At 45.6% G+C, this 27,362-nt stretch overlaps 1 protein-coding gene across 1 annotated transcript in view; it reads right to left on the bottom strand.

The window, feature by feature from the left end:
- PTPRT (protein tyrosine phosphatase receptor type T) overlaps positions 1-27,362 on the bottom strand; it is a gene marked incomplete at both ends in the record, with an annotated part of 1,080,119 nt that overhangs the window by 676,839 nt on the left and 375,918 nt on the right. Inside the window, 2 exon segments of the mRNA XM_082644817.1 lie at positions 5,602-5,683; positions 18,095-18,366. Of these exon segments, the coding sequence (XP_082500943.1) occupies positions 5,602-5,683; positions 18,095-18,366 (354 nt within the window).

The raw sequence follows: 27,362 nt of genomic DNA, 5'->3' as shown, positions 1-27,362 counted from the left end.
ACTCCCCGTTGAGACCCAGCGCCCCCAAAATGGGACCCTGCGGAATGGGGTTAACAGAAAACTGGCTGTGCATTTGGGGCAAAAAGCCTTGATGTTGGTGACATTTACACTCCTGCAGATGTCAGTACAGCATCTGAAGACGTATTATTGTGCCCTTTATCTCGCTCTTTAAACCTGACTGCTCAGTAGGAAGCCACACAATTGCAGAGAAAGTGCACTACATACATTAAAAACGTGCTGCAGACCGTGGGCTCAGTGACATGGCCCCACAAGGTTGTGATGGAAAAAAAAAAAAAAATTCTAAAAGTCAACCTAGGAGCCAGAAACTTTGAAACTGAGTGGAAAATTGTGCTGACATTTATCATCCACAGTTATAACCGTAGTGACCCTGCTAATGGCTGACACGGAGAAATGGCAGCAGAGGGTAACTATGGCTAAAATATTTGCAGAATAACACAAAAATGTTAAATGGGCCATAAAATATAGACGAGAGGTCTCCGTTTGTAGGAGAAAATAATTTCCGTTGAGCATCACACTTATCTTCTGGTCACTGTTTTAGAAGCTGACAGGCAAGTGTTTAAAGTCATATAACTTCAGCTCAAATCGATCGAGAAAACATTTGCAAATCATGCACTAAGCCCCCTGGAACTCTTGGAATACTTAGTGGAATCACTTATTGATAAACTCTGACCACACCTTAATTTTTTAAAAATGTGTTAAGGAACTGGAGTGGAGAATTACAAGCCTGAGGACCTAAAGAGGATGCATTCTTTTAATAGTGTTAAGTTTTTAACAAGCTATGAGTGAAGTCATAAATGCATTAAGGCTGGGGTTGGGGGAGAAGCACTGTCAGGCCAAAGGACAGTTCAGAAGCTACTAGCAGGCTGCATGACGCGTGATCCCATGAGCAGCCTCCAGGACCCATGCATAGGGGGAACCATGAAAGGTCACACACACCTCCTCCCCAGAATCACACCACCCAGCTGATGAAGCCAGCAACCTAGCAGGGCACCATTTCTGATGCCTCTGGCTCCTACTCTAACCCCATCACTTAGGACCAGTGGGCTCTACCTCCTAAATTCATCTCTAATCTGTCCACTACCTCTCTCCATCTCTACGCTCTATGTTTCTTCATAGTCTGCTTACCACCTGTTATGGGCTGAACTGTATCCCCCCAAAATTCACAGGTTGCAGCCCTAATGCTCAACAGCTCAGATTGTGACTGTATTTGATGACTGAGTCTTTAAAGGGGTGATTATGTTAAAATGAGGCTGTTAGGGCGGGCTCTAACCCAATCTGACTGATGTCCTTATAAGAAAATTTGGACACACACAGACACATCAGGGGCACATGTGCACAGAGGAAAGACCATGTGAGGACAAAGTGAGAAGGGGGCCGTCCTCAAGCAAAGGAGGGAGCCCATGGACAAAACCAAACCTGCCACCTTCATCTTGGACTTCGGGCCTCCAGGACTGTGAGAAAATAAAATTCTGCTTAAGCCACCCAGTCTGTGTATTTTGTTATGGCAGCCTTAGCTGACTAATATACCATTTGTTATAGACCAGATAATTACCTGATTGTTTTATTTTCAGTCTCTTTCACATCACTGGAAGCCCATGAGGGCAAAGAATGAATCTGTCTAACTCACTTCCATGAACCCAGACTAGTGTCTGGCATGGAGCATATGCTCAGTAAACAAGTCGGATGGTGAATGAATGTCTCTCCACCACCTGGTCCAGGACATCACCATCTCTTACATGACTCTAGAACTTTCTTTCTCATAGGTCTCCTGACTTCTTCTCTATTCCCCCTTCAACCCCTCTTCCACAGAACAGCCAAAGTAATCTTTTAACAATTAAATGAGATCATACCAATCCCCAGCATAAACCCTTTCAGTGGTGCCTCCCTACACTTAGATTAAAATCTAACCAGTCACGGGGCTTCCCTGGTGGCGCAGTGGTTAAGAATCTGCCTGCCAATGCATGGGACACGGATTCGAGCCCTGGTCCAGGAAGATCCCACATGCTGCGGAGCAACTAAGCCCGTGCACCACAACTACTGAGCCTGTGCTCTAGAGCCCGCAACCCACAACTACTGAGCCCGTGCACCACAACTACTGAAGCCCACACACCTAGAGCCCACGCTCCATGACAAGAGAAGCCAGTGCAATGAGAAGCCCGCGCACCGCAACAAAGAGTAGCCCCTGCTCACCACAACTAGAGAAAGCCCGCGCACAGCAACGAAGACCCAACGCAGGAAAAAATAAAATTAATTAATTTAAAAAAATCCAACCACTCACAATCTAAAATATGACACAAATGAACTTATCTACAAAACAGAAAGAGACTCACAGACATAGAGGACAGACTTGTGGTTGCCAAGGGGGAGGGGCATGGGGAGGGATGGATTGGAGTCTGGGGTTAGCAGATGCAAACTATTATATACAGAACGTATAAACAACAAGGTCCTAGTATACAGCACAGGGAACCATATTCAATATCCAGTGATAAACCATAACGGAAAAGAATATATATATATATATATATATATATATATATATATATATATATATATAACTGAATCAGTTTGCTGCACAGCAGAAATTGACACAACATTGTAAATCAACTATACTTCAATTAAAAAATAATAAATTACACAGTTTGGTAAGTTAAAAAAAAATCTAACCACTCACAATGATGTTCAGGGCCCTGCTTCCCTTTCACTCAGAAACACTTTCCCCCATGTTCCCCATGCTCAGGATACTCGGGCAGCATCAAGCTGATCCCACTGCAGGGCCTCTGCACTTGCCCTTTCCTCTGCTAGAATGCCCCCTCCCCAAACCTTCATACAGTGAACTCCTTCTATGACTCAGATCTCAGCTCAGACCACATCTTCAAAGATATCTCCCTGACCACTTTATCTAAGAAGCCCCTCCACATCCGTCCCTCACATTTACTACATTCACAACACATCACTATCTGAAATTATATTAGTGACTTACTTAACATTAGTTACTTACTTAATGTCCTTCCTCCCTCTGTCCTTCTGCTAAGTATACAACATGGGAACAAAGACCTACCTATCTTGGTCACTTAAGTATCCTCTGTGTCCAGCAGAAGTTCCCGACACATAACTGATGCTCAATAATTGACTCGTTGAAAGAAAGAATGAATAAAAACCCTGACTGGATATGGATTGAGCGTGGGGCCTTGGGAAGGGGCCTTTCCTAGGCCCTGATCAACCCCACATGACTCATGAGCTATGGATAGAACTCAGGGGACTACATGCACCACCAATATGTGCACAGAGAGTTAAATGGAATTTTCGAATTCCAGCCACTTTCACAGAGTTGCACGTTTTGATTTCTAGGAAGTTTTAAGCTTAAGTCTCCTAAGCATCTAAGGTGAACTCAGATGAAGCACATTACACAAGCACACAGCCAGGGTCACGTCTTCCTGAGTTATGTCCCATGGCCCATTTGCTGGGTAACTTGCTCTCAGCAATTCCATAACCACATAATGCACACTCCTCACAGGAGGAGTATGAAGTTCCCAGAAGAATCCAAAATTCAGAAGCAGCCTCAACGGGAGGAGGATTCCAAGAGGAGCCATGAGACTTTAGGCAAGGAAAGGCATTCAAATGCCCTCCAGAGAACCTTCGCCCATGGAGATTTCTCTGAGAGAAGGAAGCATGGGGCTGCAATGGCAAACCATGGCCAGTGTGTAGAGTTAAGGCAGAGCTGAGGCTGAGACAAGAGACAGGTGTCAGGTTGGGTGTCATGGTGGAGGTAAAAATTCCCAGGAAAGGACAGAATTCTGGGATCCCAGGAGAGAGAACCAGGCCAGACTCTTTCAGGAAGAGCCTACTAGGAAGACCTAGTGCAAGCATCCAGCACAGGGTAAGCAGCAGGCATGCAGCTGGATGCAGCTCCGAGGATGCAGTGTGTGCAGGACTTGGGGATTGCTGAAATCCTGTTTCAGAGAGACTGCCTCAAAACTGATGGCTGTGCAAGGCTGAGTGTGTGAGGTTAAGTGGATCACAAGTAGAACAGACGTCTCCCGACATGGTCTGAGGTCAACAATCATTCTCCAATGGGCAGCAGATGCTGATTCCCAGGAGTCAAGGGAGGGGAAGACTTAATCCTGGTAAGAGGGACGCATGTGTATACCCAGTACATAAACCCTGCATCGCTGGGGGATTTCTGGGACCCTCTTCACATAAAGTCTGTTTCAGCAGAGACATGTGCTGGGCATAACTGAATGGACACATCCATCTGAGAAAATCCCAAAGACTCAGGAAGTAACCCAGAGGGTAGGAACCTTAGGCCAGAGTAATGGAGAATCCAATAGGATCTCAGCATTTCTGAGATGCTGGTTGATTCCTGGGGAGGAGGTTTCCCTTACACAGACACCAAGCACAGTTATCCAAAATACGGTCTTGCCAAAACCCCTTGGAACTCATCCCCAATTCCTCCAGAGAAGGTGCTCTAAGACAATGGGTCAAACAATGTCACTGTAGTGCCAGGGGAGGGGAGTGATGTTTGGGGCTCTGATGAATTCACTGTAGCAGAAGTTGAAAGATTCATTCCAATTAAAGCAACACAGATGGGGCAGAAATGAGAAGAGCCTCAAAATGGGAGGCACGAAAGGCATCAAAGCACAGGACATATCATATCTCTTGAGGGAACAGCAAACTGCACCAGAGCCCACAGCATGACTCATGGCTATAATGAAGAAGTAGAGACAACCCTGCTAGGAGTTAGTTACCCAATGGCTGCCAAGAAACTAATAGGAACTTCCAAGCTGCAGACACTGACAAACTAATGGGGCTGCCAACTTAACCAGCCCTCCTATGGGGCTGCCATAATTCCCAGGCATATCCCTTTGATTACAATCTCCCCCACCAAACGTCACTGGATATGATGCCATCTCAACTACCTGCACCCAGGACTTGTCCCCTCTGAGATTTAGTGAACCTGGGAAGCACATCTCCCTGCTCAGACACATGCAAATAGCTTAGACTAAATACACAAAGAGAGACAACTTCCAGGGGAAATTGGCTGGGCTTGGAGGAGTGGAATGCCTTTGAGAACTCTCGACACTGTACCCTAAGTACTAACCACTGTGAGAAATCTCTCCCTATGCCTACACGGAGTTGATGAGGGTATTTAAAATTACTTTTAAAGAATTAATAGCTTTGGGGTACTTTTCCCTGTGAGTGAACAGGGTGCTAATTTGCTCAACGTTTTGGTGGTGTTCTTTGTTTGAGACAATTGTACAAGATTCTATTATGCAAAGCCCTCTAATTCTTCCACTTCAGTGGTCTGAATCCCGCTAAGAAACAATCAGGACTTTAGACTCCCTTAGTAGACAGATTAGTACAGATTCAAACAAAGATGTTTTGCCTCTCTCTGCAGAGTCCTGAAGGTGCTGCCTGTTGAACAGGCCAGCAAAGTTATGGATTTATTCAGGACTGATTGCATTGAGTATGTACGACAGTGAGAGATGCTTGTGAGCTGAATGCATGGGGGGGGACTGCAGCCTCCAAGCTACCCGGTCTGGCATGGAGCCAGGCTGTGTTAGGATGAGGGGAGAGACTTACTGCACGGATGGGCAAGGACCCGGACCTCGTCCACAGCGATGTAGCCAGGATGACCCTTCAGAGAGACGGATTCAAATATCACCTGCAACACACAAGGCAGGAGTCAATTTCACAGACGTGGTTGTAGGAACTCATCACAGCTGCCCAGCCCCCAAACAATTTATGTTTCAGCTTCCCACCAGAACCACCAAAAGAGGTCTTATATTAGGCTAGGATGCTACCCCGGCAATTGACGTGGATTTTCAAAATAAGGTAAAAAGGCCACATTCCGGTGACGAGCAAAAGAATAACCAGCCACATGGAACATTTCTAATGGTTTTCAGAACTAACACTGGGATGCAGGGAAAACCACCCAAATGTGGCCTGGAAACCCCGATCTGCACCTTTTCATTGTTGTTTCAGGGGAAGCACAGAGAAGAATGACTTCCGAATATCTCAACTTTCTTACGCAGGATGAGGGAGAAGCCACCATAAGCCAAGGAGGGTTTACCTTAATTTAATTCCACATCTCCAAGGAATACAGTCCATCTGAATTACCTAATAACACCTCTTGAAAATAAGCCCCAGGCACCACTGTTGGTATCTGGGAATCCAAGGGCAGCAAGTTCTTTGAATCCTCCATTCTGACTCCCACTCAAACTGCTGATTTCAGTAGACAGCTTTCCTTGTCACCCACCATCCACCTTCACAAAGGAGATGTGACTCTCTGTGTGGTCAGCATGACCAATGCCCTTGACCTCCCTAATTCCAATGGCCTCGTCTTCCAATCAGCTTCAGCCACATGCTCACACTTGTCCTCCTCCACTCCACAAACTGGAATTTTCAGTGTATTTTGGCACAGACCGCTACCACACACTCCTCTCCCAACTCACCCCTCTTAAACCTGCTTCTGCAGTGCATACGGTACCCTGGATCTCAACTTTTCTAGAGACTGTATGCTGCATGGACCTCCCTGTATTCTCAACAAACCCAGGGTTCCCCCACTCTGTTGACTAATCACCCATACCATTCTCACCAAAAGCCCCAGTTCCTCATTTCAGTGTTGGCAAGTCTATTGCAAAACTGCCTTCTCCACTCCTATACCCCACACAAATGTTCCCCTTTCAACATCACCTACCCAATCCCTGCAAGACACCCACATCACATCTTTAAGAGGCAAGAGGACTACAGAGGGGCTGACTTCTAACTTCTTACCCATCAACCTAATCTTCATGGGTTAGATGACTACACACCAACCACTGCCCCCTCTCTGCAAGGCACACCCCAGCGCCCTTGACCTCTGCCTTTGCTGCATTTTCCAGCTTCTTGGTTCTTGGTTCTCTCTCTCTAACTTTTATCTCCGAATCCTCCCTTTTATTCCTGACTCTGACAAACATAAATGCTTGGATTTCTCTTACTCTTTAAAAGCTACCCTTTGGCAGCAGTTGTATTTATAGTCCAATTGTGTTTCAATCACATTTAAAATTCTCAATAGTTTTAATTACACTCACTCTACACTCCCCTACTTCCCAGTGCAAAACTTCAACCCCTGTCACCTGGACTTTGTCCTCAGCAGTTCCCCCAACACTGACTGCATGGCAGACACCAGGAATCTTAGCAGTGCTCTTACTGCTTAAATCCAATACATATATTTCAATCTTTAACTTACTTTAAGAAGGAAAATAGTATAGGGCTTGGGATCTGGGTCAGAATGCCTGGGTTCTAGTCCTGGTTGTACCACCTTGTATGTGTACACCTTGAGCAAGTTACCTTACTGCTCTGTGCCTCAGTTTCCTCATTTGTAATTATAGTGTCTACCTCACTGGGTAATGATTCAGGTGAAAGGAGTTAATACACTACTTGGAACTATATGTGGCACATGGTAGGTTCTCAGCAAATGACTGCTATACTTATTCTTCATACTTGACCATTTTCCTACAATTACTGATGTTCACAGCTTCTCCCTCTCTGGGTCTCTCTTCTATTTAGGGTCAGGCGACACTTTACTCTCATGGTTCTTCTCATCAATCTGTGTCTATTCTACCATTGGTTTCTTTGTAAGCACTTCTCCTATATCCACTCTTCAAATGTGGGCTACTTCTATTCATTTTTCTAAACTGAAAACACTCTTCCTTCAATGGCTATCAATTCACTGATAATTCCCAAGCCTAGATCTCCATTCTAGACCTTTCACCTGAACGTGGGTCTCACTTATCCAGCTCACAGATCTGTATTTCCACCTAGATATCACATAGATCCTCCAACACAATCTGTATACAACAGAGTTGAGCAGCTTCCCTATCAAGTGGTCTCCCTCACTGCCCAATGGGCCATCCTTCCTGAACTATAGACCTCAGTGGGTTGCCTCATCCAGGCATTGAAAACTGAGATGCAGACATCTGCCTGGGCTTCTCCGTCTGCCCCACTCCACACATCCTTTTTTTTTTTTTCTCTTTTGACTCTGTCTTCTTAGCACTTCTCCTATCTGCCCATGTCTTTCCATCTCTGCTGTTAAGTTGAACCATATGAAGCAACCATCCTATAGGTCAAAACCAGTTGGATAGGGGCTTCCCTGGTGGCGCAGTGGTTGACAGTCCGCCTGCCGATGCAGGGGACACGAGTTCGTGCCCCGGTCCGGGAAGATCCCACATGCCGCGGAGTGGCTGGGCCCGTGAGCCATGGCCGCTGAGCCTGCGCGTCCGGAGCCTGTGCTCCGCAACAGCAGAGGCCAAGACAGTGAGAGGCCCGCGTACCGCAAAAAAAAAATAAAATAAAATAAAACCGGTTGGATATTAATGCCATTGCTCTGGTTCAAATCTTCATCACTTTTCACCTCTATCATCTCAACAGCCAACCAAATAGACCCTCTCTCTCTTGTCTTTTACTCCTCAGTTCAAGCTGTGGATGGAATGTAAGGTGGGTGATAAGATCAACAGAAAAACCCCCATGTGGAATCTTTTTGTGGTCCATGTGGTCACTTCAGGTTAGTGGATTCAGAGGCCAGAGGTGTCAGTGGGGTCCAGAGCTCTACAGCTATAACAAGTGAGCAGGGAACTGGTGGAAAGGGTGGTGATGGCTGTGAAGAGGCAGCCTCCTTGGGTGGTAAGATCTATCACTAAGGCAACACACTGCTGCCTGGGAATTATGTACAGTGACCTGGGGCTGACAGTCACATCAAACATAGAGCAGCTGGCACCAGCATGACAATCACGCCAGAAGAGGGGTTTACTAAGATAGCAGGGTCCTTACGAGAGACTGAACAAACAAAATTGTGCAGAGGGTAGGGGGAAAGTTTGTAGAAATAAAAGTGTGATAGCTGCCTCATCCTGCAGAGGAGGAAGTCAACAGAAGACCTTTCGATAAAGAATTACGTATCTAATTATATTTTTAATAATTCAAAGGAATCCAAAAGCAAAGTCCATAGGAAAAAATAAAAGGAAAACACACCAAACACAGAAAAACATTTAAAAGAAATAGCATAAAAGCATTCAAATTGCATAGTAAAAATGATAAAAGAAAAAATTTCTTTTGTGACAATAAATATAAATAGGTTAAAATAGAGAAAAGCTCTCAGACTGTCTAAATAAACCATGTCTAATCGTATGCTATAAGATAAACACCTAATATAGAATGACTCAGTAACCTTAAAAATAACAAGTGGAACAAGGACATAATAGGAAAATGCAAATAAACAGAAAATAGTTGTTGTAAACATAATGCAAAAGCATCAAAGTCAAATTTAAACCAAAAAGAAATACAAAAACCATTAAGTGGACTAAAATGGTCATTAAAAAAAAATGCATGAGTCAATAGATTTAAAAGAAGAAAATGATGGGAAAAAACCCCAGCATCTGAAGATTTTAACACTTGTCTTAGACTCTGACCAAACAGGAAAAAATAAAATATCAAGTATGTATCTAATATGAATAATAATGCATTTACTAAACAAATATAAAGAGAGAATAAAATTTCTGTTCAAATGCTCATGGATTATTTACACAAAGATCATATAATAGACTAACATATAACTTCAATAAATCCTTCAAAGCGGAAACCATACAGGTTTGGGTCTATACATTTCCTAACTGAATTCCCTGAAGCAATAAATTAATGACAAAAGCTTAAAAATCAATTTCTTAAAGTTGAAATATTGTATATTTCTTAAATACATAATAACTATAATATCAAATATGTTTTATATGTTAACAAAAGTCTGAATAAAACAAAATTAAAAGTCAAATGGCAAGTTGAGAACAATATCTGTAATATCAATATATATGCCAGCTCAAAGGTAAATAAATATGTTTTGTGTAAACAATTCTTGAGAATCAACAAAACAAACTCTCCAAAAGAAAAATTGGCAAGTGAGTTCAGCATGTAATTCAAAACGATGAAGTAGGGTTGGCAATGATTTATGAATATCATCTTTTTAATGACATGAGGGAGATGACAGCAGTTAAATGTCTTCTTTATACTTTTCTAGATTTTCCAAATTTTCTGCAATAAAAATGAGCTCCTTTATATTTACAATAAAAGGTAAGTGCTTTGAGGTGCATTACATTTTCATATCTCTCTGCATGTTATACTATCCCTATGTCAGGACAATTAACTCTACTATAGCACCTGTCACACCAGATTGTAATTGCTTGTCCATGAATTATTTCATTCTCTAAACTCTAAACCTATTGGGAACAGGAACAGTGTCTCATTCATTCATATTTATAGAGACCCTCTTCTGTACCAAGCACTGAGGCACATGCTGGGGCTATAAAAGTGAACAAGAAGGTTAGGGGCCAAGCCCTGATAAACTTTACATTTTATGAATGGAAATGGAAATTAAAAAGAAAAATATGGAAAATTAAATTCATTTTGTGATTGGTATTATGAAGGAAATAAACAAAATGCTGTGATTAAGAGTAACTAAGCGGGAGAGGGTCTACTTTACTTAGAGTGGTCAGGAGAGAACTCTAAGGAGGTAATTATTAAGAGTAGACCGGAAGGATGAAATTGGCAAGTCCAGGAAGAGGTGGTAGAACATGCAAAGGCCATGAGGCAGGAAAGAACTCCGGGATGATCTGGGAACATGAGAATGAGACCCTGGTGTGTCTGGGATATAGTGAAAAGCTAGAGAAGCACAAGGCAAGGCTGCAATGTTAGTTGAGGGTCAGAAGACATGGAGTCCTACGAGACCTAGTATGGAGCTTGAATTTTCTGCTGTTAGTGAACCATTTAAAGCAGGAAAGTGACATAATCTAATTTACATTCTAAAAAGATCATTCTGGCTGTTCTGTGGAAATTGACTTGGGGGTAGGGGGCACTTGAGCAAGAATGAAACAAAGAGACCTAACAGTTGGCTATAGTAGTGATCCAATCAAACGATGAGTATGGCTTGGACAATGGTGTTGGCCATGAAGAATAAAGATGTTGATGGTTTGAGAGATATTTTCAAGGTAGAGATGAAAATAATTGCTGTTAGATTAAGAGGGGAAGAGTGAAGAAAAGAAAAAATGCAATGAGGACTCTTCAATTTAAGGCCTGAGCTTCTAGGCTGACTCTGGTGTCACTTATTGACATGAGGAAGATGAACGTGTGTGTTTGGGCACACCGGCAGGGCTACATCCTGATTTCTTTTGGTCATGTTAAGTTTTGAGATGCCAATTAAACATCTTAATGGATATACTGAGTAGGAAGCTGGCATTATATTCTAAAGCTCATGGGTGATCTGGGACCAGAGCTACAAATATGATAGCTTTGGCATCTAAATGTCATTTAAAGCTACAGAACTAGATGAGGTCACCTTGGAAGACAGAGTAGACAGTTCAGAGAAAGGACTAGGGCCTAAGGCCAAGTGCAGAAAACCCAACAGTGGATTTCTTAGGATGGTAGAGATTGGAACATGCTTTCAGGTAGAGAGGAACGAGTCAGGGAAAGAGCATAAAATACAAGGGAATGAGGGACTGATGAAATGAGATTCTAGAAGGGACCGAGTCAATTGGGGTCAGGATACTGGTGGAGGTTTCAGTATTGAACAGAGGGGCACGTCATCAACTAAGACTGAATAATAATAAAAATAGAGAAACAAAACCACAATAATAAAGGTCAACCACATTAACCTTTCATTAGTAGGTAGTCTCAATCTAGCCTCTCAACAACCCTAAGAGGTGGGGCAAACTAAGTTACCAAAGCTCCGAAAGGAAGCCAGAGGTGGATCGAGGACTGAGGCCCCCGTCTCCTGGCTCACAGCCATGTCCACCACTGGACTTCCATGAAAAGCAGCCCTCCTCTCATTTTACTAAAACACTTGGTTAAGCAGAGTTCTGACTTTTTCCCAGTTAATCAAAGTCCAACTCTATTAAACGCTTCTGACACTCTGTTTCTCACATGATTACTCAGTATCTAACCTAGATCATAACTATTAACAAATATTCCATGAACGAACCCAAGGCTGGTCATGAGACAACGGATGAATGATAGTGAAACATACATTTGTTCACCGCTCTCTCTCCTTCCTGTTGCAGCAATAAGGATTCTATAATGAGATAAAGAATCTTTTATTCATCAGAACTCCTCTGGGGAATGTTTTTCTGTAACGCACTGGGGTAGGTGAGTCTTGGGTTTCTCAAATATGAGAGAGTAATATTCTGTAAGAAACAAGGGGAAGAAGGTACTGGTTTTTTCTTTCATGAAATGAATGAATAATTGTAAAATGCTTACAATACGTACAGTAACATACTGATGAATGTTACTATTACTGCTCTTACTCTGGGCAGAGTGATGGGAGATGAGAAGGAAAATTCAAGGGAATGGTGGGAGAGGAAGAAAGTAATGGGCTTCCCAGTGAGACTACCCCTTGTGCCCTCATCCCAAGTTTCCACTAAAATTCCTACACTCAACAGACTCTGATGTGAGTGATGACAGGTGGGAACTGGTAGAGGCTGGGCTTTGGGTCCATGTGGAGGTACATGGAAATTAAGAGGCACAGGTGGATGCAGGTGCCACGGCAGTTGGGGAGGTGGAGGGGAGAGAGCGCAGAAGCATGGGGAAGGATACGGTGACAACCCACAGAATCCTTGATGAAGGCTCCAGACTCACAAGACATTAGAATTAGGGTCCACGGTATGTTTACAACAAAAGGCAGGTCCTGGATGCAGCTGAGAATAAAGTACCTCCCAGAACAGATGGGGAATATTCTCCCCATCACTGCCAGATTGCTTAGCGCAGAATGCTCACAAAACCTACAGGAGCCAAGAGGGTCCTGTTCTTGGCATGCAACTCCAGAGATAGAGGTGTTTTTTTGTTTTTTTTTTTAAGTCCTGCAAACTGCCATGAGATAGAGCCCTCAATGGCATGAGAGTAGAAGGTCACAAGGCTGGGGGGTATCAGGAACAGTGTCAGGGAGTCCACCATTCTTCCCCAGAAAGAAAAGGAAGGAAGGCCCACGATGGATGGGCTTGGATCTTCAAGGGCCCACCTGGACTCACCTGCTGAGGCCTGTCCCCTGAACACTCACAATGGGGCTGACTCTGAGGCCCACATGCAACCTCCTGGGCAAGCTGCTTGCTTCCAGAAACAAGGGCCAACCCTGGGGAGCACAATGCCAGGCACCAGAGAGGGAGATCTCAAATGGTGGCTAGAATGTGCCACCAAAAGCTTATGGAATGGTGGGCCTTAGCCACGGAGAAGCAATGGGTACTGGGGTTAAGTTGGCAGGGTCAGTCTCTAGAAATTACATATAGCCCCCAAACCCTAAACACCCCCTTATCCATGCTGCACGCTTTATAGTTCTGAATGAGATCCTGGCAATGCAAATTACTGCTGGGGTTCTGAATGGGAATCTGGCAATGCAAAGTATTGCTAGGATTCATGGTTCAAGTTTCTGACCATGGGGAACTTCTGTATGAAGCCACAGGGCAGGGCACTGCGGAACGCTGTTAGAGAAATCAGGTTTGGCTGCAGCAAGAGGCTGCAAGGGCAGCTCACAGCAGCACAACCAGGGACATTCAAACTTCAGGAGAGATGTGAGGCCCCCCCCTGGATTCTCACTGCTGATAAAAAAGGAAGAAGCCCTCTCAAACAGACGCAATAGCAGAACAGAGCATTGTCTTGTGTGGTTCAGGAAAAGCAGCTGTTACAGCTACAGCTCAGCCCCCAGGGCCAGGTTCCCAGCCGACCAAGTTCTGGGGAATGTGGACCACTGGAGTCCTCTCTTCCCTTCTGGTCAGAAAGCACCCCAGGAGACATCTGCAGCTTCGGGTGGAGATGGTTATCCCATCAATGTGCATCTGGTTCTGGTTAGGAAGACCTACCAGCTCCAGTTCCTGAGGACAGATACCACAAAGGGACAGGGTGATGTCAAGACCCTCAGTGACAGAAAGACCTGCCCAGGTGTTCTGAGGTGAAGGAGAATGGTCATCTCCAAGCAAAGCACACTCGTAAGGAAACCAAGGCCCTTGAGGAATGAGAGCCAGGAATGGAAGATGAGCCAGAGGAGTGAGTGAAGAACTGTGAGAAGGAAGGGAGCTCTAGTTGACAGGGAGTAGCGAGGGCGGGGTGGAGGGGGCCAGGAGAAGGCCACCCAGTGATGCTTCATGTCAGGGTATGGAGGCAGGGACACTGGGGTGCAGGGACTGGAGCAGAAGGCCTGGGCTGGGAACCCCAACTTCCCTGCAGCACAGCCTTCAACCCCAAGGTTGCCATGTGTCCCTACTGTCAACTGCACATCCCCAACCTCTAGACCTTTAGAGACCTCCTGGTCTGGGGGAGTGGGAGCTTGCATGGAAAGGCGCAAACCTCTCCCAGCACAGGAGCTGCTGGGCAAAGCTAGGAAGTCACGTCCCAAGAGAGGCTCAGAGATGAGTCGCCCTCATCCCCTCCACAAAAGGCAGGCTGTGTGCCTGTTTGGGGGAGGGTGTGGACATGTCGGGACACGGTTTAAGGGGCCTGGCATCTTATGCTCACCACTGAAGTCCTCAAGCAGAGAATTTGTAGAGCAAAAGTTTCAAGGGGCTGCAAACACCTTCTCAAAAGATAAGAGACAGAAAAGTGCTGGCTCACCAGAACTCCTCTTCGGAAGAGGACCACATGTATTTTCATGGTGAGGGTGGGGGAGAGACTGCTTGGGGTGAAATCAAGAGAGAAGCTCTTTCCCACATCAGCCCAAGGAGGCCTGCCTAAGACAAGGAGGAGTGTTTGCTGCTTAGCGGGCAGGGGTGGTGGGTGAATGAAAGAGGAGATGGGGTGGAGTCTGAAGGAGGTAAAGTGGCCCCCCTCCCTGTGACGTCCCCTCCTGAACTGTGCAAGAAGTTACCAAACCCACAGAGCGCCAGATGCCAGAGGAACTCCTGAGAAAGGGACTGGGCTTCGAGTCCAGTTAAGTCCAAGTCAGGTGAGTCTTAAATTTCAGGGGTCTACATAGCTGAATAAAAGGTAATTTCACCGAGGCAGGTGATGGAGAATAGAGAGAACAAGTGGCTGCACAACTAAAGTTCTTTTATTTTTTTAAATATTGGGACAGAAAAGTCTGGAATCATTAAAAAACATGAAATAGAATTAACATCACCTGGAAAGGGGCAGCTATCTGCAGTACGGCTTCAGCGGCACTGGATGAGCCCTTGCTCTCCTGAGAAGAGGCAAGCGAGGGGTGGACAGTGGGGGGAACATTCTCATCCCAGGCCCTGCTGACGGCCTGGAGCCAGAGAGCCCACTAATAAGAAAGATGAAATGTCCCTGCTTATTACAGAGCTACAAGTCAATTTTAGGACTGTGAAATATGACTTTAATAAATGAATACATAAGCCACCAGGGTCTGAAGCCCAGCAGTGCTGAGAACCAAAATGGTATTTAGTCCACAGAATCATGCATGCAGAGCCAGAGCTTGGGGTCTGGTGAATTTTAAAATGCATTTGGCAAGTGTCTTTGAATCTCCTGATGGGCCCCTTTTTCTCTCCCCTGATATATGTGTGGGTGGTGCCCCTGCATCTGTGGCAGGTTTGGGAACAGGCCAGTACGTGTGCACTCGTGTGTGCTCCCCTGTGTGTATGGACGAGGGACTATCTGTTAGTGGCTGTGTGTGTGTCTGAAAGACACACGTGCCTTTTCTAAACCGCTGCTCTCAGTGCATTAGTGGCTTTTTCACCACAAAGCTAAGAGCAGAGAAAATGGAATGGAATGGAATGATGCTGCAGTGCCCAACAGGCTGGAAATCAGAACGTTCTCCCTGATGAGGCTGCTTAGGACAGGGATGGCTCAGAGCTCAACCACAGCAGAATTTCTTTAAAGAAGGCCTTTCTCCTCCATCCTCTTTGTCTGTTCTTCTCTCTTCCTCCTCCCTTCCTTCCAATACCTGCTGAGGCCCACTGCAAGCCTGATATGATGCTATATATATACTATCTCATTTAATCCACGTAAGAACCCTTCGTTGGACCCACTGACATCTCCATTTTACAAACCAGAGAACTGCGATTCAGAGTGATGATGGGATAGACCCAACATCGCACGGCTAGTGAGCGGAAGAGTCTCAGAAGGGGCATGCTTTTTTTCCCTAAAAGCAGGAAACTGAGCCTGGAGCAGAGGACGCTAGGCAGGATTACGGGGACCTCAATTGACCAATAATATCCCCTTCTCTGGAACACAGGACATGTCGCTACCCAATACAGGAGTTACTGTCAGATAAATGAGTGGCAATATGCTTACCACAGAGCTGGGACATAAGAGATGCCTAAGAAATGCCCTTTTTTCCCTCTATACCCCATCAAAGAGCATAGCCAACCATAGGTCTATCCCTCTCTTGGGTCACTTCTCCTGCTCTTTACACTTTCACCTGTGGCCCCATCCTGTATCCATTTGCATCAGACCCTAGGTAGGGGGTTTTCAGCTTAGAACTCTAAGGCCTCCTTGATGGGATCCATGGACTTATGGAGACACCTGAAGTTTATACTCAGTGAAATGGGGGGAGTTTTGGAACCAGTGCACTAGGATTCTGGTCCCAGCTTTGCCAATGATTTGCTCTGTGCTCCTGGACTTCACTGTCCATCTCTAGACCTCAGCTTTATCACCTACATCAGGGTTCAAGCTATGGCCTGGAAGCCAAATCTGGTCCATCACCTGTTTCTGTACAATAAAGTTTTCTTGGAAAACAGCTACGCCCATTCATTTACATATTGTCTATGACTGTTTGCACGGTACATCTGAAAGAACTATACCATGGGTTTTGCACTGAAGGATGCCTACAAATCTCCCAGCCACTCACCTTGCCACCCTTAGGTCCCTGTTCTGCTTCAGACTCCAGAGAAATTTCTCCAAAAGTAGATCTACGTCACTTTCTTACTGAAACCCTTCCATCAGTGGGCATGGGGATTAACGTTAAACAGGCACAGGGGATCTTATGGGGTTGATGAAAATGTTCTAGAGCTGGTTTATGGTGACGGTTGTGCAAGTCAATAGATTTACTAAAAATCACTGGATTGCATACTTAAAATAAGTGGATTCTATGATATGTAAGTTGTACCTTAATAGCGTAGTTTAAAAAAAAAATTTCAACAGCCCCAGGCCACAACATGGAGCTGTGTTCCTCTAAGTGAGCTCTGTGGGTTGGTGACACCCTGCAGAGTGTGTGTCATCAGTCCTCAATGGGATAAGAGGCTCCTCAACGAGATAAGAGGCATTTAGAGAGTGTCCCAGCAATTTGGCATTACTGTGACACTTTTATTGCAGTTTATAAAAGTACTGGTCCACAAGTTGAGGAGAAAAAAAACTGGTCCTCCACCACAGATGGTTTGAGTAGTGCTGCTCTAGCCTAGAGAATAAATTTACTCTCCTTAGCCTGGCATTCAAAGCCCCCCATGACCTACCCATCCCTGCAGGCTTAGCTCCCAGTAGATCTCCTTTTCGACCTATAAACAACCTAGTTTCCAAACTCTGCCACAATCTCTCATTCACTCCCCCAGCCCATGGCGTGCACTACCCCTGTCAACTCAAATGCCTTTCCCTTCCTTTTTCAATAATTAGTTATTCATCTTCAAGCCTCAGCCTAAGCTGTCTGGTCCTCTTAGAAGCCATCCTAATTGCCTTGCCCCCAAACACCGTCTTCCTCAGGGGCAATATGTGACTAGTTATCTCATCTTTCTGAATCTTAATTTTTTCATCTATAAAACAGGCATGATAATAGTATCTCCCTCATCAGATTGTTATAAGAAATTATTGTATAGAAGGCTTCAATAGCTAGCTTCCTCCAGCATCCTGTGGAATCCACATGCATCCCACTATATTCTAAGTGTTTATTTATTTATCAATCAGTTTCCTCCTCCAGACTGCGATCTCCAGGGTGGCAGGGGCTGTAGAGGATCTCTTCTGCATCCTAACCAGGCCTGGTTAGGAGAAGTAGCTTGGTAAACACGAGTTGAACAAGTGAGTACATGACATCCTTTCTAGACCTAAACTCTAAACAGGGCAAGAGGTGTATAGATAGACTATTACTTTAAAAAAAAAAAAATCAAACTACGGTAAAACAGCATACCTGGTAGAAATGTGGCCAGAAGGTGCTGATGGCAAGCTCTGCCTTCACCCAGCCCTCAGTGACGACCCCAGACACGTTCCAGACAGGGTTCCCCTGGGGTCCACCGTTCACCTTCACATAGACATTCAAGGCCCCTGGGCTGGACCTGTCGCGGCTGGAGAAGTAGTAATGGAAATCGATGCAGTGGGTGTCATTCTCCTTCAGGGTCGGCAGGAGAAGGTGCGCCTTCTGGCCAGAGGCCCTCCCAGAGCTGTTCACCATCATGAAGGATCCTGGAGACCCACAAAGGGGGCGGGAGGTAGAGACAAGGAGAGAGAAAGAAAATCCTTCTAAAAATCAGTCACACCTGTAAACACAGTGGCCAGAAATCCAATCCCTCTAGGAGGATATGGTTGATCCCCAGAAACCCACACTTGCTCTCTGGAGTATTTCCTCTCTCTTCTGTAATTGGGAATAAAAAATCCTACTCACCAAGGTGGTTTCAAGAATTAAGAGATGGTAACATACACGAAGTATTCTACAAAGTAAACAGTCTATAAACATGTACAGAAAAAAAACCCAGCAAATATTAAAAACAGTAGCTCCAACAGGAAGCATGGGTAAAAACTCAGGAATTTAGTTAACTGCAACCTCCGTGGGTGAAATGAGGTGAAATATAACCTCACTCGAGCTTGGGTTGTCTCAATGGAAGCAGAAACTCTACAGCACCCAGGTGTTGTTTTAACATATTCCAACCTGGAGCCTTGCATTAGTACAAGGAATATATCAGAGGAGGACATATAAAAAGTACAGTATATTCAAGTAAGTGAAGAAGACCTTGAAGAAACTTGAGAACCAACTGAAAGATGGAATGGAGGGTAAGTAATACTTGCTAAGCACTTAAGGGGTACCAGTGTGATGCTTACTGTCTTATTTATATATTGTTCAATTTAATCTTCAGAATGACCCTGGGAGAAGGAGAGTTTTCATTTTATTTAAAGACTGAGTGACTCGCCCTGGACCACTCAGACAGAGAGGGATGAGACCCAGATTTTCTTCCACCTCGAAGTTTATGCTATTTTTACTATTTGCAGAAAACATGACTATTCTTTTCAAACACTGGAAAAGCCTATCTCCTAGAAAGGAAGTGAGCCTCTTTGGAGTTGCTCTGACAGATTAAATGGTTGTTTCTAGTTCTTCACCCCTCGCTGGCTCCATGCCCATGACCTTTGGCCTTGCAGTCCCTCCCAACAGAGGCAGAGAGCATGTCCCCGTCCCCGTCCCAGGACTTTGGGCTCCACTTGCTTTGGTCAACAGGAGGCTAACAGAACGAGGCTTGAAATGTGCTTGCCTAGCTGGGCTCGCCCTCTTGCACTATTGCCACCTTCCATGAGAAGAATGTGCCCCAAGTAGCTGCTGCCGCCTTCATCTTGGGATCAAGGACAGACACATGTGGCAGAGAACTAAGCTCAATGGATAGTAAAGAACCAAGCCAAGCCACCCACACAGCTGAAAGCACAGCCACATAGCCAACGAGCCCAACCTGGATCAGCAGATCCACCATGGAGGCTCAGACCCAGAAATGTGAGAATAAACACACACTGCTGTTTGCCACTGAGTTTCCTCTTGGTTTGTTAGGCACCTTACTGTGCCTATAGCTCACTGATGAAGGTCACCAGAGAGACCAGACTTAGGAAAGAAACCACAGGGAGGCACATTTCAGTTCACAGGACCTTTTAACAAGTCAAATGGATGCAAAATGGGATGGACTGCCGGGGAGACAAAGTGAGTTCCTCATCACTGCAGGTGGCTAAACAGAGCCTGGACAAATTGAGGAGCCTTCTAAGGAAATTTCACAATCAACTGGGAGGGCCAAACTCTGTGACTTAGAGTCTTATGATTCTATGAAATAAACTGCATCATAAAACACAGTAGTGCTTCCCTGGTGGCGCAGTGGTTGGGAATCCGCCTGCCAATGCAGGGGACACGGGTTCGAGCCCTGGCCCGGGAAGATCCCACACGCCGTGGAGCAACTAAGCCCGTGCGCCACAACCACTGAAGCCCATGCGCCTAGAGCCCGTGCTCCACAACGAGAGAAGCCGCTGCAATGAGAAGCCCGCGCACCACAACGAAGAGCAGCCCCCGCTCGCCGCCACTAGAGAAAGCCCGCGCGCAGCAACAAAGACCCAACGCGGCCAAAAATAAAAACAAATAAATAAATAAACTTATTAAAAAAACAAAACAACACAGTAGATAAACTCAAGTGATTCTGGAACAAATATTCCCACCTAGAAAACCACTGCTGTTTTGAAATCTTATTTTAGCCACTAAAATCTTCAGTTGGAATGAAACCTTAAGACCACTTACCCTCAACCAAGATGAGCCATTTCAGTAGCTATAAGTAGCCTCATTCTCTCACCCTAATCCCCAAAAGACTAATCGCTGCCAGATAATAAATGCTGGGCAATCCGTATCTTGTTGGGGTTCTAGAGGGTCCTGGTCATTCGTAGCCTGTCTCCTCTGGGTTCAGAACAAATTTAAAAATAGACACAGGAGAGACAGAGAGAGTTCAAAATCTCCACTTTATTGTTCACAAAGCTGGATGAGAGGAAGGAACTTGGACTTGAGGCCAAATTAGGCTTCCTGCATTTTCTTCCCTGAACCAGCATGCAAAGCAGCTGGATGATCAAGGACTCCTTCCTTCCAACTCAACCCAGATCCCTAGGGCTCATCCCAAAAATGAGCCAACAAGAAGCAAGGTGATAAAGACAGAAACTTGAACCAATGGCTAACAGACTTTCAACGTCCCACCAATCAGAAAACTCACCCACCCCCTGGGGTAGGAGCCGCTGAAAGTGGAGCGAAAGTGGTATCTTCCTTCCCCATGTTTCCAAGAGAGTCAAGTTTCCTAGTTTAGAGCCAGGCAGTAACACAGGGTACAGGGAGAGCTGTCCCTTGTCAGATGTTCTCTCTAATCATCACAAACTCCCAATTGAGGCAGCAAGGAAGGAACCGCCTGCAGGGGGGAAACTGAGGCATCCATGCCCATGTCTGTTGCCCATGGTTGGCATCCATGCCCATGTCTGTTTGCTGACCTACATCCCACAGGGTTCCAGAAGGTTCCCCTGGGACAGATGAGTGATGACCCACAAGACCCACAAGCCTCTGGCCACAGAGGGAGGGTGAGGCACAGCTACTGGTAGGGAAGACAGCCTGAGAAACAAGTGGTGTCTGGCTCTCTCCACTCAGAATCCTGGGATGCCCCATGGACATTTAAGCTCCTGTCCTCCTGCCAGTTCACACCAGGGGTCTTAGCGTCCACAGCAGCGAGAGTCGGGAAGGTTTCCCGTCCACCGGCTCAGGTTCCCCCTCTTTGCATCCTAGCTCCAGTGGCGAAGCAGGCTCACTGAGGAGATGGAGCCATGTAACATCCATCCACTCCAGCAACTCTAGGGATTCTCTCCATCTGCTGCCTCCAGGATTGTTAATAAAGGATGCTGCCATTTCCCTGAAGGCAGAGCTGGTGGAAGTGCTTGGCCCTCCACCAAGTCTTCATGTAGCAGAAATCGCTGGTTGATTAGCAAACCTGTCCTCTTTGTTTTGGGCACATAGCTGGATTATATTCCCCAGCTTCCTTTCAGAGTTTGGTGAGGCCATGCAACTAAGTTCCAGCCAATGGGGCCTGAGTGCAAAGTCTACCACTTCTAGGCTTGGTGCTTAAAAGCAGACAACCTCCACCCTCCCTCCCCCCACTCCCACTGCTCCATTCTCTTTTATCTCATCCTTCAAAGGATGATTTGTGAACCAGGAGTCTCAGCATCACCTGGGAGCTGGTAAGAAATGAAGGTTCTCAGGCCCTAGCCCAGGTCTACTGCATCTGAATTAGCATTTTATCAAGATCACGAGGTGACTCGTATGCACATTAAGGTTCCAGAATCACTGCTGCATTGTCTTTTTTCCATCCACCAGCTGAAAGTACAGGATTCCAAGAGCCTAAGTGACAGCAAAGCCACAATTAAAGGAGCCTAGTTCCCTGAACGACCATGACCATGACCATGAGGAAGGCCACCCACAATTAGGAACGTTCATTTTGGACTTTAAGTAAGTAAGCAAGGAATAAAGTATTATTGGTTCATTAAGCTGTTGAACATTTGACGTTTATTTCTGCAACTAGCATTATCATTATTATTTTGGCAGCCCCATAGAGCCCGTACTTCCTACAAGTCCCTTTATTTAAGGAGAAAACATGAGAAATGATAACAGTTACTAAGCAAGGCTGCAGGATGTTCCAAGTAGGGACATCATTAAGAGCAGTGTCCTTGGGTAAAAAGAAGCAGAAAGAAAGAAGAGAATGAAAATAATGGACTCCAAAAATAAACCCTTGAGAAGGAAAGAAACAGCCTGGACCTTCATTAAGATACTTTGTGTCTCGGGGGGCCAGAGTTGGGTTGGGTTAGGGTAACAAATCATGTTCCCCATTACCACCACTCTGACCCCCTAATGGTGATCTGTGTGACTTGATACGCATCCTCTGGCCTGGAAACCAGACAGAAACGTATGTGTTTGGGTGCAAGTCTCAGGGAGATAAACAAGAAAACTAAAAAAATAAAATAAAATAAAGAAAACGATGACTGCCCATCCCACCCCACCCCGCCTGGACTACCCGCAAAGGAGGAAAAGGTCAGGCCAGAAGGGAACAGCAGGAGGGGTCCTGCTCGGGAATGCCCTAGTGAGGCTGGGGGAATGAGCAGTGCTGCCCTGGAGTCCAAGTAACAGAGTGTGAGAGAGGAACCTCTGGGGATGTGGCGGGGTGGGGGAGGTCAGTAGCATCAGTATCTCGCCCACCATGCAAGAGGGGAGGGGTACTGTGACACTGGGAAGGACACCCAGAGCAGCAGCCATGGTGAGGGTCTCCTACGCCATGCAGGCAGTGAGCTTCCATGAGGAGTCCAGAAAGAGACAACACGGGCAACGGATCTTATTTATACTCATGCACTCACAACATGCCCAAGGAGTCTTATGAGTGAATGGGGAGAGCCTTAGGAGGCCCAGCAGTCAAGCAGGTGGAGGCTTGGGGACACAAGATTTAAACCCTGGGTTAGTGTCCAATTGCTGCTGTAACTAAATACCAAAAACTCAGTGGATTAATACAACACAAACTTATTCTCTTATGGTTCTGGTGGTCAGAAGTCTAAAATCAAGGTGTTACAGGGCTGCTTTCCTTTTGGAGTCTTCAGGAGATACATTGTTTCCTTGCTTTTAGTGTCAGCCTGCATTCCATGAGGTCCCTTCCTCCATCTTCGAAGGGCATCATTCCAACCTCTAGTTCCACAGACACATCGTTTTCCAACTTTGAGTCTTCTTCCTCCTTCTTATAAGGACCCTGTACATCGGGTCCACCCAGACAACCCAGGATCATCTCCCCAGGGCAAGATCCTTCATTCAATCACATCTTTTGTCATGTAAGGTAACATATGCACCTTTCCAGATATTTGTGTTAATACAACCACACACACACACTCCCAAGCTACCGAACGAATCAGAAGCCAGCAGCTCTACACTGTCTAAACTGCAGGTGCCCTAGGGAATCTGAGTGTTCCTATGTGAGGGTAGAAGGTTCCTTGCGGTATCAGAACCCGTCACGAATGTCTTCGAAGGGGAGTATGGTATAAAAAGCAAATGGTAGGGTCGAATCATTTGGCTCCCAATCTGGACGGAAAAAAGTACACTTTGGGGATAGGGCAGGCAAGATCCACCTTTAAGCAGTGGAAACTCATCAGGGCAGCTGGCCAATGTAACCCTCGTATCACCCGTGGCTCATCAGGTACCACTCACCGTGGGCAGCTGTTCTCAGGCCACCCTCCAAGCTCAGCAGACTGACGATCTGGAGTAGCAACATGCCACTCAATATCTGAACTCCCTTCCTATGTCTGGTGGAACCCCTCAAATTTTTAAGCAGAGCCCATTTCTTCTATGGAAATGAAAAAGATGTCCTCTTTCCCAGCCTCCTCTGCAGCTAAGACCCAGGCAGAGGATCTGAGTTCCACCAAACAGGCACCCCCAACCCCAATTTCTGAACCAGACACTAGTGATGAGATGAACCAGAGCTCAGTGGAGCAGAGACTGTGAAGCGGGGGCAGCAGCCATGGAAGAAGGTGCTTCCGAGTTGCAGAGGCCGCAATCAGTGGACCATGCGGCAAATCCAGCCTCGCTGGAGTGCAGCACAGCCGTGAGTACACACAGAGGCAGTGGTGACTAACTCAGCCAGGGTGGGTCAGGACATCTTCCAGGAATGAACTAAGCTGAGCTGGAATCTGAATGGACCTAGAGTCTGTCATACAGAGTGAAGTAAGTCAGAAAGAGAAAGACAAATACTGTATGCTGACACATATATATGGAATTTAGAAAAAAAATGTCATGAAGAACCTAGGGGTAAAACAGGAATAAAGACACAGATCTACTAGAGAATGGACTTGAGGATATGGGGAGGGGGAAGGGTAAGCTGTGACAAAGCGAAAGAGCGGCATGGACATATATACACTACTAAATGTAAGGTAGATAGCTAGTGGGAAGCAGCTGCATAGCACAGGGAGATCAGCTCGGTGCTTTGTGACCGCCTGGAGGGGTGGGATAGGGAGGGCGGGAGGGAGACGCAAAAGGGAGGGGATATGGGAACATATGTATATGTATAACTGATTAAATTTGCTAAATAAAAATAAATGAATAAATAAATAAATAAATAAATAAATTTATTTAAAAAAAAAAAGAATGAATAGAAGTGAAACCTTGCCAATCATTGAGCATATTATGAACCCTGACAATGGAATCTGACCAGCTTTAAACTCCAGCTCCAAGCAACACTCCCTATGTATTTCCAGAAGTCCCCAAGTCACCCAATTAATGACACCATTCCCCTTGTCCTCATGGCACTTCCAGGTGCAGATCCCTCATGTGCCTTTGTCATCATTTGTGATGTCTCCACGACTGGGTGGGTTCTTGTTACTGTCTCTCTGCCCTGGGACAGACTCAGAAGACACACAATAGAACTGCTTTGGCCCGAGAGTCCCCGAGGTTCAAGAGGCAGCTCTTTCTGCAAACTCACACGGCTTTTTTCCCCTCCTCTATCAGGGTCTATGCTCACTCAGCACCTCTGCCCCCTACAGGTCAGCTCTTTTTTTTTTTTTAACATCTTTATTGGAGTATAATTGCTTTACAATGGTGTGTTAGTTTCTGCTTTATAACAAAGTGAATCAGTTATACATATACATATGTTCCCATATCTCTTCCCTTTTGCGTCTCCCTCCCTCCCACCCTCCCTATCCCACCCCACTAGGTGGTCACAAAGCACCAAGCTGATCTCCCTGTGAATTCCACTTGGAGTCATCCTTCGTGATGGAGTTCCTCCTCCATCCGTGGCCCTGCAGTCACTCCCTGCAACAGGCTCCCTCCAGTATTCTCATATCCTAACTGCACAGGGCTCAATGTCTTTTCTCTCCTGACATCCCCTTCCCAGGAATACTGTCAGCCCCATCAGGTTAGTGTAGATCAGCGGATGTAAAGAGATACTGGTGGTACAGAGCTGAACTTCACACATTAGAATATGAGAGCCTCTCCTCTTTCCCAGTCGGGATACCTTCCATGGAAGTGGGCCTGGTGGTAATCTGGGAGGGCATTTCAAGTAGAGCAAACAGCATGTGCAAAGGCACAGAGGCAGGAAACCATAGCATCCAGCAAGGCAAGCATAGTATCTCAGGGAAGGGTGGGATCCTGCCATCTACAGACCTCATGCGCATCTAGTCTACCTTACAAAGAGGTCTGGCCACATCCTCCAGAAAGGAAGCCAGATCTCTGAGTGGAGCACAGGCCTGCCGTTTTAGAGACTGTTCGGGACTGAAAGCCCTCATATATCAGCAGCTCAGTGGGGCCCTCTTTGATCAACAGGTAGGCTTAATTAATATCATCCCAGGGCCGTCAGTTTCCTGGAGATCAAAAATGAGCCTGTCATTATGCCAAGATCAGTCAGAAACAAGAAAGAGAAAGACTGTAAGTACATTTTCTTCCCTTCTTCTTTTTCTTTTTGTTTCCCCCCCCCAAAAAAAAAATCCACTGGCGTGATCAGGAACATAAAACAACATTAGTTTCCTCATAGTTATTATACACAGTACCAAAAACTGTGGAATTAAACCAGGAAGTACTCTCTGGCTGGCCATAAATTTTGCATTTTTCCCCCTTCTTGCATAATAATGCCTTGATAAGAGCCCCATTACTGATGTGTCTGCAACACAGATCCCCTTTTTGGAGGCAAAACGCTTCTCTGTAGCAGATGGTGGCTATTGTGTTTACACATGAGCACCTCAGGATTGCATTTCCTCACGTCGGCAGTAAAAAGAAAACCCTAATTGAGTTTTTAATGGCTTTGCACATTGTTCATTAAGATTACATGAGTGTGCTCGCAACTGGCAGCTGAGGGCCCGGAGCTCGGAGAGCTCAGAGCTGTCCCTGCAGACAGGTGGCCCTGCCAGCTCCCAGCGCCAGCACCTACGTGAAGGGAGCGGATGGCGGCAGGGACCCAAATGCTGCCCAAAGCCAAGGCAGCTGTGGCGGCATGTAACAAGTCCTGGATTTATAGTCAAGAAAACTGGGTTTCAGTCCCACTTCTGTCATTTCTTAGCTGCCTCACTTTGAGCAAGTCAGTAAACCCCCCGGGGCCTCAATGTCCTCATCTATAAAACAGGATGTGAAAGCTACACGTCCAAGTTTTGTTGTTGATCTGTTTTCAGTGTATGTTACATATAATACTGGACTTGACTCAATAAATGTTAATTTCATAACAAATGGCCAGCAGCAGGTGATAATGGGTCCAATGCAATTTATAACATGTTTGATGTCAATAATGCTTACTGAGAACTTAGTACATGCCAGGCATTGGTCTAAGCATCCTTCCACATCCCAGTGAGACGGTGTCATGCTATCCCTGTTTTAAAGCAAGGAACAGTGAGGAAGAGAGAGGTAAAGTCTTTTTGCCCAAAGCTACGGGGGTAGAAAGTCATAAACACACCAAGTACACTTGTTCAATAAGCAGAGACTTTAGGGTCTAGAAATTCCCTCTCCGATTTAGTAACTAATAGTAACATGTGCCTATTTAAATTTAAATTAATTAAATTAAAAATTAATTTACTCAGACACACTAGCCATAGTCCAAGGACTCAGTAGACACCATATTGTACAGTGACGATAGAGAAAACTTCCATCATCCTAGACAGTTCTGTTGAGTCATGCTGGTCTAGAA

Source organism: Mesoplodon mirus, assembly GCF_964341445.2.
Source record: "Mesoplodon mirus genome assembly, chromosome: 15".
In the NCBI taxonomy this organism is placed as follows: Eukaryota; Metazoa; Chordata; class Mammalia; order Artiodactyla; family Ziphiidae; genus Mesoplodon; species Mesoplodon mirus.
This window is presented reverse-complemented; position numbering and strand designations above follow the sequence as displayed.